Genomic DNA, 12,646 nt, shown 5'->3' with positions numbered 1-12,646 from the left:
TCAAACCGGAGGTAATTTGGGAAATCACCATAATGTATATAAACACAGTAAGCTGTCAGATGCATTGAAATTAAGTTAAATATCACACAGTTCATGCTTCATTTGTTCCAATTAACTCCAGGGGGCATGGTATATTTACTGAGGGAATTTCTGATGGGAAGCTAAAATCCCAAGTATATTCAATAGAAACCAACATGTTTATTTTAGACTGTTAGCAATTGAGTACAGTTTGCATAATCCTTCAATGCTTTTTAAAAAAATTAAAATTACATGTGACAAAGGAAAAGGTCTGTGCAAGTGTTCCCCTGACCCACAGAGTCCCAGTTTCAATGCTCAGCCTTAACAATTGGTAAGCTTGTGGTAGCATCATAGCTTGAGCTTGTTTGACTTGGGTCTCTTCTTCTCAGAATAATTTGTCAAGATTTACAATTCCTGGTGGAGTATGACTAAAATGAATATGACTTTTTTAAAAATGCAGATAATTATGTCAGTTCATTTGGTGAAAATGAATATATCGATATTGCAGTATAATTTCGTTATGATGGCCAATGGTGGGGGAGGCATGAAGTAGTCTGCAAGCTTTTGTGTTTTGATAAGTGACAAAACAAATTTGGAAGGGAGGAAAGTTTGGAGAGAGAAAAGATGTTGTTGAGCGTGATTTTAAAAAATAAAACAAAAACAGTCTACTGTCACAGCCACACCATACATTTAAAGAACCCTGGGGAACTCACAAAGCTATGATTTCCAGCACCCTTAACGCAATATAGTTCCCAACATTCTTTGAGGGAACCCATGTGCTTTAAATGTTTTGGTTGTGACCAAAGATGGAATAGAGGAGTTATTATGCAGATCAAGGCTGGTTCTGGATTTGAGGGTAGCCTTCCTATGGGAAGAAAGCCAAATATAAAGGGTCATGACGATAGAGCTATATAAAATTAAGCATTGTGGACTATGGCGGAAGTGGATAGAGCATGCTTCCACAGGAAATTTTATAGTGGAGTTTGCATTGCTAACACAGGTAGCTTTTTTGCAGTAACCACAATACATTGTCTTTCTCAAAATGCCATCCCATCCTTCCTCCCCAATTAATTCTGGATTTACCATTTCCATGTGAGTGTTTTGTTTTGACTTACTGCATTTTATGTGTCTATGGTAAATCTGGATTAAGTGGGGAAAGCATATGGGATGGCATTTTGCTGAGGATCACTTCATGTGGATGCTGTGTAAAACTTTCATGCATGAGAAGCACCAAATCCACAATAAACTGCTGTGTGGAAGCACTCAGATAGCTATTTTGCTCCCTCTGTCATCATACTAGAAGCTGAATGGTGGTAGATGCAGGTCTGGCAAAGGGAAATACTTTCACCATGCAGGGATAGTTAAACTACAAACTATGCTGGAAGGACAGATCCTGAAGCTGAGGCTCCAATACTTTGGCCATCTCATGAGAAGAGAAGACTCCCTGGAAAAGACCCTGATGTTGGGAAAGATGGAGGGCACAAGGAGAAGGGGACAACAGAGGACGAGATAGTAGGACAGTGTTCTCGAAGTTACCAGCATGAGTTTGACCAAACTGCGGGAGGCAGTGGAAGACAGGAGTGCCTGGCGTGCTCTGGTCCATGGGGTCACGAAGGGTCAGACACAACTAAACGACTAAACAACAACAACAAAATGCTTCCACAAGATGTAGTGATGGCTACCAACTTAATGACTTTAAAAGGGAATTAGCAATATTCATGGAGGATAAGGCTAAAAACTGCTGCGACATCATGTGTACAGCACCCCAAAAAGCTTGTGAGCTTCTAATCAGCATCTGGTTGATCAGAATGAAAACTACGGTAGATTATGGACTAGATCAGTGTTTCCCAAACTTTTTTGGGCAACGGCACACCTGTTTAATGAAAAAAATCTCGCGGCACACCACCGCGGCACAGCCCCGTGACGTCAGCGCGCAGCGTCACGCCGGGAGGGACGCACGAAAGTGAAAGTTTTTTTCCTCCCCCTTGCCGGGGAACCTCCAAGCTTTGGGGGTGGGAGGAGGCAGCAGAGCGAGGGACTGAGGGACGGCGGCAACTGAGGCGGCGGCGGCTGTTGTGGTGGTGGCGGCGATAGCGGGCGGAGGAGGGGGCGGCGGCGGGGCTTGAGGAGCCGTTGCCGGGAGTTGCTGCTGCTGTTGTTGCTGCTGCTGCCCGGACATGCCGGCCTCCTCCTCCTCCGCTGTCTCGCGCTCCTCCCTTTTGCACGTGCTGCCCCGCCGCTCGGCACCACCACCGCGGAGCCACCCCCGGCTCGACGCGGATCCTCGCCGCCACCTCTCACCGCCTGACTCGCCCGCCTCCCTCCCACGGCACACCAGCCAATGTCTCACGGCACAGTAGTGTGCCACGGAACACCGGTTGGGAAACACTGGACTAGATAGACTTTTGCTCTGGTCCAGCAGGGCTCTTACTATCCCATTCTTCTTCCTCCCAAAGAAGCCCAATGGGCAAATAATAAAAACAATGCAATTAAAACATGTTGTGAACAATTAAATACAATTAAGAACATCTAAAACATGTTAAAATAGCCACATACAACTAATAATTTCAAGGTTGGTGAGAACAGTAAGCTGTAGCCAATACTACTTCTGCTCCAAGTAGTTCCATTGTAATTAATGGCCATGACTAATTTAGGTCTATTAATTTCAATGGGTTTGCTATGAGTAAAACTTACTAGTTGGAGACAACCTACTATCTTTCAACCATCAAATTCCTGGGTAATCAGGAAATGTTTTTAATTTCCTCCTGAGTGTTAATAATGTCTTATTTTGTTCTTAATACTGAGAGTTAGCTTTTAATTGATAAAATTGGATACATAGGGCACTTCCAGACATGCTATTTGGGGAAATGCAGGTTGCACAATTAAAGCTAATTTGGAGCTCTAACACAACACACCTGCTTTCCTGAAAGATCCAATTTTTGCACTACGTAAAGTGATGGGGAAATGCACAGGAAAATGTGGGATAATATTTGCTTGATGCAACATTGTCTAACTTCCTTCAAACAAATCAGAATGAATGCTAATTAAATAGCCAGTGTCATCTAATTCACCTGCAGTCAAATAAAGATAATGCTCAATAAAGAGGTTGCCTGGAAGTTCCATGCTTTGGAAATGGAAACTGAACCAAAGAGGGATGGATGACATTACCCCACACCATCCTCACTGAGTTAATGGTTAAGTAGGGCTTTGAATTCAAGTTACCCAGATCTGACTATTAACATACACCCATAGGATATGCTGGATCTTACAGGCCTTTGGGGCTTTCTACTTGAAGGGGTTTGTGCAACTTGAAAGCCTGCTACTCTAATCAACAGGTTCAATGCAAATGTGAGGAGTTGGGCTCAGCCAACCATGGCCTTGAAGCTGTGCCATTGAAGGTACTACTAGAAATCAACACTGGTGGGCCAAAAGTGGTGTTCTATGGCAGATGGCTGAAGGGATGTGGGTGGCGCTATGGGTTAAGCTACAGAACCTAGGGCTTGCCAATCAGAAGGTCGGTGGTTCGAATCCCCACAACGGGGTGAGCTCCCATTGCTCGGTCCCTGCTCCTGCCAACCTAGCAGTTTGAAAGCACGTCAAAGTGCAAGTAGATAAATAGGTACTGCTCCGGCAGGAAGGTAAACGGCGTTTCCGTGTGCTGCTCTGGTTCGCCAAAAGCGGCTTAGTCATGCTGGCCACATGACCCGGAAGCTGTACACCAGCTCCTTCGGCCAATAAAGCAAGATGAGCACCGCAACCGCAGAGCCGTCTGCGATTGGAACTAATGGTCAGGGATCCCTTTACCTTTTATGGCAGATGGCTACGTGATGTCAGGTGCAGACCTTGGGAATATGCCACCCTGTGCAAGGCCATTTGATGCATTCACAGTACCTGCTTAAGCTGGGCTTTGGGAAGGAGTTACGAGGCTCTGGCAGGGTCCTAGAGCCCACCTATCTCCTTCCCAAAGCCCAGTAAAAACTTGCCTGGCTTTGGGAAGGTAGAAGGAGCACTCTAGGACCCTGTCAGGGCCCACATGCCTCCTTCCTGAAACCAGGCAAACACTGACCAGGCTTTGAGAAGTTGCCCTTCTAGGTTGCATGCCCGGTGCGCAACCGCTTGCACTGCCCTAAGTCCACTCCTGCTGGTGTGCTCTTAACCTCTCCTCTCCCGGCTACATAAAGAGCTGGGACAGCAGGTAAGGCAGTCCTGAAGCAATTTCACAGAAAAAGCAGAGGATAGGTAGGGTAATAAGATCAAGAAATTGGAAAATCCAGCAACGGCAGTGTTTTACTCTCTTATATCACAGCCAGAGCCCTACATCCAGCCTTGCCTCAGATCAGTGATTGCATCATAACACAAGGTCACATCCATACATACCAGAAAATAATGGGAACTGCAGTTTACCCCTTACAGAACTACAATTCCCAGCATCCTTAACACACTATAGTTCCCTCAACATTCTTCGGGGGAAGTCATGTCCTGTCAGTGTATGATGTGACCTACGTCCATAAATCACTTTGCGATGTAAACAGTCTTGAGTCCAATAACATCCCTTTGTACTGAAAGCTTTTGTCAGACAAACTTGCTTTGGGTCTGTTTTAGAGCCTTGATTCCATTGCCACTGAAGTAAATTGCCAGATCTTTGTCTTCAGGGATGCAGGGTCAGAACATAAAGCTCAGCTTACAATTAGGGCTCCTGAAATCAATACAAGCACTTAAGGAGTTGCACCATACACCAATATCCTGGAAGAAATCTCAGGCAGAGGATTAAAATCAGGGTGAAGCTGAAAACATACCGTCACTTGCAGGCAGGCAATATAAGAGGGTGTGTATGTTTTTGTGGAGCAGGGCAAGGCTAGTCAGGATAACTTGCTTAACACCAAACCTATGCCACTGCAATGACTATCCTAAAGTTAGATCAGGTGATCTTGACATTAATTTGCATGAATAAAACAGGACGACTCTGTTTCCCCTCTGACCCAAATGTTGCAGTGCAAGCTCCTTCACATGATGTTTTTCCTGCACAGGGGTCATTAAAAAACTCACACATGCCCTACCAACTCCATCCTTGCATTTAAAGTGTAATGCTGAGGTTTATTATGGACAGCAGCTTCCTCGCCTACTTCCTGTTCCTCGGCTGTCAAATAGCCTACAGCAGTAGGCTATTACATGGCGAGAGAAGGAAAGCAAAGCCACTCCATCAGATCTACTGAGAGCCTTTGGGCTCATCCACACTTCCTTTGGGGCCGCATTTCTAAGCACATGTCCAGGCTTTCCAGATTCAGGTTTGATTAGTGGGGTTTTTTGTTTTGTTTTGTCCTGGCCCTTTCCCCAGGAAAACTTGACTTTTACCGCTGAATCGGAGCAAATGGCAATAGGGTTTTTCTGCAGATTGTCATTTGCTCTGATTCTGCTGTAAAATGCTGGTTTCCCAAGAGAAAGTGACGGGGGGGGCAGACAGGGGACAGACAAACCCTGCTCAGACACGGACCTGGAAAACCTGGACCTGTGCCTAGAAAGCATGTAGCAAAGGTTAGTGCAGACAAGCTTTTTTCCTCAGTGGTCACTTAGCAATAGCCGCTCCATCAGGCTGTAGCAGAATGAGATAAGAGGAAAGAATTGAAGCCAGTCCATCAGCTCTACTGAGAGACAGTTAATTCAGCTATATCCACCTCAGCTGGTCAACCTGCTATCTAAATTTTGGATAAAATTTGGAAAAGTGCAAATTTGGAAGGATTGCTGTGTTTTGGTTCAAGTAGTTTTGGAAAGTGAGAATTGGACAGATTAACCTACATAACTGTGAACTGAATCAAATTTCTCCCCCATCCCTACCTTCAGACCTCACCCTTCCTTTCTTTTCTCCTGGAGGGAGGGATGAAGGGAGAGAGCCAGCTGGAAGAAGATGGCTGGGCCATTTCCTGTTTTGTTTTCAACAGGCCTCTTTCCCATTTTTTGCATCTAGGTTTGTTCTTCCCTATCCATCTGTTACATCACCTGCTCTCCTTCTTGACCTAGATAGGTGACTTGAGAAGCCAAGTCATTGTTTACAAGTTGAAGGGAAAACCAAAAACACAGTTCTGCTTCCTTACATCATAATCATTAACAGGTGACAGCAGAAACAAATTACCATACTTCTCTTGAAATAATTAAGACAAGGTCACCCAAATTATTGGCTTTCACATTACATGCAGTCAAAGCACAACACCCTTGGTTAGGAAATTTCCAAAGCAGCTGTATTAATGGAAAAACACACGGGCCTTCTTACAGGTGAAGTTCCATGAGCATCCTCAGCTTTGGGAGTTTATTGAGCACGAGGCATTGGGTTGTTCCACATTTCTTTGTCTTCCAAGCTGACTGGGACAGATCATATTCAGTGCAGCACACCCCATCCCACACCCAAAGGAAATCATTGCATTGTGTGCATGCATGCATATGTAGGGTGTAATTCTGTGTTGTGCTATGCTAAATGTTCTTTCTGCTTGCCTGATGGAATCCCCCCCCCCGGTAATCCCTAAATACTGTTCTGCGGGTTTTCCTGACCACCCAGAGCCAATTTTAGGGAAGGAGAGGGGGAAAGCCCCATTTCACAAGCCAAAATCTTTCCACAGGGCTCTTAGGCGAATCCTGCCTGTAATGTCTGCTTCTTGTAATGTTATGGGCATTATGGACAGAAGCAGATTACCAAAGTTTGTGCTTTATGGTGGGAACTAGAATACTAAAAGCTGGTCAACTCCAACACACAGCCTCAGAATCAAGGGCAGAGGTGGGGAAATCTCAGGTCTAGGTGGGGGAATCTGTAGGCCTCTCTATCTGGCCTTTGGGACTCACTTAATGTCATACACACTCCCCAGTTACACCCCTCACCATCCTTGGGTGTTTTTGGTTAGCTGCAACATGTCCTCTATCTCTGATAATGGCTCTTGCTTGGATGGATGGAAGATAGAGTGGTTAGTGTGAGTGTGTAGAAACCAGTCTTCCGTACAAAGCTAAATTTACATTAATTATTCTACTCATTTTTTTCACTGGCCTCACAAAGGTTTTGTGACCCCCATAAAAGTTTTCCAGAATGAAATGTGGCCCTTGGGCTAAAAAGTAGCACCCACCCTGATATAGGATGATATAATGACTTTCCAAAGGAGCTTACAAGCAAAATAAAAGATAAAAATGGTACAAAAAGTAAAACTTTAAATCACTCCACATCAACTTCTAGGTGCACTATGGTGATAGCTGCCAGAGCTAGCATTAAGAACCTGCAAATCTCTGCACTGTTGCCCATGTGGCAAGGTACAAGGCCTGTGAGTTACAGCATTCCCAGGGTAGCAAATGCTTCCCGGACTTCCAATGCACCCATGCAGGCCACTGGCTTTAGAAATGTAATAAAAGGCTTCCTTTTCTGACAACAATATCCCCTGGCTTTTGATGTTTGGGAATGAGCCTGAGGGTGAGGATTGCATCCCTCCTCCTTTATGTGTACAAGTTTCAGTATGGGCCTACATGTCCAAATGCAAACACAGGTTTTATTTACATACGTACCACCCTTTCATAAAACATCAGGGCGGTGTACAACAATGTAAAAACATTTTTAAAACCAATAAAAGCAGCACAAAACAATCATTAAAAAGACTGGCTACTCAAGAAAAGTCTGATCGGCTGTATAGGCCTGTCCACATAAAAAAAGTCTTAATGTCTGCCAAATGTCTCTTTGAAGCGTGTTCCACAGCATGGGATCAGCAATACTAAATGCCCAACTTCTGGTTGGGGCCAGTGTAATAATTGGGTTGTACAGTGGTACCTCGGGTTAAATACTTAATTCGTTCCAGAGGTCCATTCTTAACCTGAAACTGTTCTTAACCTGAAGCACCACTTTAGCTAATGGGGCCTCCTGCTGCCGCGGCGGCGCCGGAGCACAATTTCTGTTCTCATCTTGAAGCAAAGTGCTTAACCTGAAGCACTATTTCTGGGTTAGCGGAGTCTGTAACCTGAAGCGTATGTAACCTGAAGCATATGTAACCTGAGGTACCACTGTATTATTACGTCCCAAGCAGAATTCACACACTGAAAAGAATGAACCTGAAAACGCTCAACCTCAAGTTACTTTAACCCGAGGTATGACTGTACATGCATAGTCTCTGCATATAACAACACACTCCTATGCACAATTAGAAGTACGTCCTATTAAGTTCAATCGGGATTACTTACAAGTAAATATGCATAGGTTTGTGCTGCAAATCTCTAAACATTATTTGTTGCTTAATGCTGTGAGCATGTTCATCTTCCACTCACCCCACACATCAGGAGTTTGGGCATGGCTGGCTAATCTTACATCCCTTAGAGAGTCTGAATATTAAGCAGTATAGAAACAGCTACAATAAATAAATAATAGCCTATGGCTCCCCGGATGCTGCTGGGCTCCCATCAATCTCACAAACACGGCCTCAGGGGCAATTGTATTTGTAATTTATATATATAATTTATTTATTTGCTTTTTCAAATTACAGTTTTACGATCACATATCCAACATACAACAGAAATACAAGATTCCATAGAATCTCCTGGACTTCCCTCCTCCCCTTTGTGAGTCCTATCGTTAATCATTTCTTCCTGCATCTTTTACAATAACCCAAATCTTCATTTATAATATATCCAAAATTCACCATTAAACTACAAGTGTTATTCTAACCCTACTCACAATTTCAACTGTTTACAGTAGTTTTTAAGCTAAATTAGTCAATTGGGCAATTGTAATTCAGCAACGTCCGGAGGGCCATAGGTTATGGCACCCCCCCCCATAACCTAAATGAGCAAGCTCAGCGCAAGGCAGATGGAGAGCCGCCTTGGTGCCTCTGAGCATAAGCAGAGCGCCCGCCCTGCTTTGCGCGCGTGCCAGTAAAGAATAGAAATCGTATGATGTTATTGTTGTTGCTGCTGTCATCTCGCGTGGTGTTCATGACACATGCCGTCCGTTTTGTCCAGCCTGGAGGGGATAATCGCGGCTGCCCAGTTCCTTCCCCTCCATCCCACCGGCGGCGGCGGCGGCTCCTCCTCTCCGGCAGGCGGAGCCGGGATGGGCCGGCGCGAGGATATGATGTCAAGGCCGGAGCCGGGGCTGGGATGTATGGTGGGGGACCGGCTCGGATGCGAGGAGCCGGAGAGCGGCTGAGGCGAGAGAGAAGACGCGAGGCGCGGAGGCAGCTTCGGCCTACTGGGCGGGAGAAGGGGGAGCGGAGAAAGGCCGCCTTGGCCTGGCGGAGTCAGGCCCCTGAGGAGAGAAGGAAAAGGCGCGAAGGGAGAAGAGGAGGCGGTGGCATCGGCGACCACCGCCGCCCCTTAACGCCTGCTGCTAAGAATTGGGCTCCGTCCGGTTGGGGACGCCGCGATGTCGAGCGGGGCGGCGAGCAGCGCCGTGTCGGACCCCCAGCACCCGGCCCGCCTCCTGAGGGCGCTGAGCTCCTTCCGCGAGGAGGGCCGCTTCTGCGACGCCCATCTGGTGCTGGAGGGCGAGGAGATCCCCGTGCAGACCAACATCCTGGCGGCCGCCAGCCCTTACATCAGGTGAGGCACGGCCTCGTCGTTGGGTCTTACTTAACCCCACGAGCATGTGCAGAGTGCACCAGGCGGGTGTGTTTGGAGGGGAGAGCATTTCCTGGCTGCACATGCGCAACACGCGCGTGTCATTGTTGTCGTTATTACCACCATCTCGGAATTAGCTGGCAAGCTCGGCTCGAGGCAGTGCGGTGTAGCGGTTAGAGCGGCCGCCTAAAATGGGGGGCGGGGGGGGGGCGGGATCCGCGTCCAGATCCCCATTTGGCCGCGAAGCAGCGCGGGTGACATTGGAGCAGTCAGCCGAAGCTACCTCACAAGGTGGTGAGGATAAATTTGGGGGAGAGGTTAACCATGTGGGCCGCAGTGAGCTCCTTGGAGAAAAGGTTAGGATGTAAACACAATAAATATGAAAGTCTGCTCCTCAGTAAGGAACTTGAGCCCTAGGAGTCCTTGGTCCTGCTCTCCTGTCAGCAACAGGGGGCGGTGAGATGTTCTCTGGGAACCTGGCAGGTAGCACCTGTTGTTTAAAAAACACGGTTTGTTTTAAGAATCGAACAGTTGGTTGGTTGGACCAGGACTTCCAATTGGAGTTTAAGGCAATACTTGCTAAGGACAGCAGGAGAGCCTTGCTGGATGAAACCAGGGTGGGTCTATCAAGCACAGCATTTCCAACCGTAACAACCAGAGGCTTCTGGAAACTTGACCTGCAAGTCCTGATCTTTCTAGCAGGATTCATCATGGTTTCTTAAAATGTGTTGCTGCTTGTGAGCTTCGCAGAGGCATGTAGCTTCTTGACCACCGTTGACAACAGCTTTCAGTTAGTTGCCTTGGAAATTCTAAAGTAGGTGATGGCAGTGATGGCCATCTCTAATTTTGTATGTGTGTGTATGCCGAGAACATACTTTTTATGAAAAAATGGAGGTCTCATTTAGATATGATTGGTATACAGTGGTACCTCAGGTTAAGAACATAATTCATTCCAGAGGTTCGTTCTTAATCTGAAACTGTTCTTAACCTGAGGTACCACTTTAGCTGCCACACGATTTCTGTTCTCATCCTGAAGCAAAGTTCTTAACCCGGGGTAATATTTCTGGGTAAGTGGTGTCTGTAACCTGAAGCGTCTGTAACCCGAGGTACCACTGATGAGTTATTCTCTATACTGATGAATTGCAACCCTCCACAAACACATCTTCAGGATTGAAGAACTAAGACTCCCAAGATGGCTTGAACCCCATCACTCCTTATTAATGCTGTGTGCCATGGCTGAGCCCAATATCTTTTGACAGAACAAAGACTTATTCTTGAAACTGTGTTGCCAGCTTTAAAACAAAACAAAACAAAACAAAAACTGCTACTGTTTATGACAGACAGAAAGTGTTTCCTGGCTTGTTTTCCCTTAAGCATGCATTTAAAAGGTGGAGTAATTTTTTTAACTCTCTTAACCACTCTGGATAGTTAATACTCCTTACAGATATGCAGACCATATTTAGTAATCTTGGGATGTACACTTAGTTAACCCTTTACAAGTCCCCACAATACTGGGGTTCCATTAGAGAGAACATTTATTTGATATATGAATGCTGCAGCTGCATGCCAGAGAATTAATGAAAACGGGGCGTGGGTTGTTATCTCCTTCCATTGTAAAACATAGGAAGCTGCCTTAGACAGACCATAGGTTTATCTGGCTCAGTACTGTCTACATTGACTGGCAGCAACTCCATTGGGTTTCAAGCTGAAGATGCTCTTCCATTGAGTCACAGTGCTTTGCAAAAGAACTAAAGTGAGACCTGCAGTTCCTAAATTTTCTCTCTCATCCAGACACTGACCAGGCCCAGACCTGCTTAGCTTCAGCAAACATACTGCTCAGTCTCCCTCCATACTTTGCCCAGGGACCATGGTTTATGGGAAAGTAGATAAGAGTATATGAATGATTAAAACATCAAAAGGAGCTGTCTGTGACAGGAACAAGACTATTAACTAGCCACCACATTATGGATTCAGATCTTTCTCGTTATTAGCTTTCATGGGTTTTCTCATTTCTTGTTGACCCAGTTGGTTAGCTAACAACCTAGCTGCTCACTCCCTTTTCTCTTTTTCTCTCTCCAGCCCTGCCCTGGCCTGCTGTTTTCCTCTTATCCACACATTTCCTCAACAACAGAAAGAGAATAGATTAAAAAGTGCAGACAAAGTCCTGACTGTTTTAATAAAACACCAAATAGGTCCATACACAGACACACAGAGTTGTATAGCTCAGCGCTGTCATTTTGACCCTATCTTGTATTGCATGCCCTTAAAAAATTTCTGAGCTACTTTAAAGCACATTAATCTCATTGTGCTGTAAACAGGAGAAAGCATGTAGCTGTACTTTATGATTCAGAAAGGGAGGCAGAAGCCTAGACTTGGACCAGTTCCACAGGTGTGTAGCTTCTGGGGGTGAGTGCTTGCCATAGTCAGGAGGTTATTGCCAAATTCATGCTCCCAAGCCACTTATGCTTCCTTTCGCTAGAAAGGAATACAGGAAGTATCATTTCTTTGTTTAGTAACATTACTTATGGACATTACTGCCATCAATCCCTGTTTGATGTGATAAACAGATTCTTGCAAAAATCAAAAGTGGCAGTTTTCATGGTGAGGGGTGGTTTTGAAATTATTGGTTAGAAACTAACTGAAAGGCAGCCACCTGGGGGATTCATGCTTTGTGTGCTAAAAAGTTCTTTCATGTATATAGAACTGACATTATTAAGACTGACAATAAATATTAGAGATGGGAGTTTCACAATTTGTTACATATATCTTGCAAATGCACTACTTATGCATAAGGCTAAAGTTGCTGTCTTTATAATGTTAACTATGTACTTCCTGTGCTTCATTATAAATATATGCTTTGAATATGCTTTAAATAAAACAACACACACCTGTCTAAAAGCTGACTGGACATTTTAACTTTAAAATGATATCCTTCATTATAATATGCAACTTGGTGTTTACACAATACAGTGACACCCTTAGAGAGAGAGTGTGGTGCTTTGTTATTTCCTTCTTGTGATGAACTAATAAATAAGCTCATCATCTTCAGCTGCCTGAC

General features: G+C 45.2%; 1 protein-coding gene across 3 annotated transcripts in view; it reads left to right on the top strand.

Moving 5' to 3' along the window:
- The first annotated feature begins 8,139 nt into the window (after positions 1-8,139).
- GAN (gigaxonin) overlaps positions 8,140-12,646 on the top strand; it is a 34,016-nt gene continuing 29,509 nt past the window's right edge. For 2 of the 3 annotated variants that reach the window (XR_014221930.1, XM_082232336.1), the window contains exon 1: positions 8,140-9,570. Coding sequence is in view for 2 of the 3 variants with exons in the window: in XM_082232336.1 (XP_082088462.1) it covers positions 9,395-9,570 (176 nt within the window). In the remaining variant the exon portion in view is untranslated. Of the gene's footprint in view, positions 9,945-12,646 lie in introns of all 3 variants that reach the window. The other variant, XM_082232337.1, reaches the window with a different exon arrangement.

The sequence above is a fragment of the Podarcis vaucheri genome (genome assembly GCF_965113315.1).
Source record: "Podarcis vaucheri genome assembly, chromosome: 7".
In the NCBI taxonomy this organism is placed as follows: Eukaryota; Metazoa; Chordata; class Lepidosauria; order Squamata; family Lacertidae; genus Podarcis; species Podarcis vaucheri.
The sequence above is the reverse complement of the archived record's forward strand: the minus strand, read 5'-3'. Positions and strand labels throughout refer to the sequence as shown.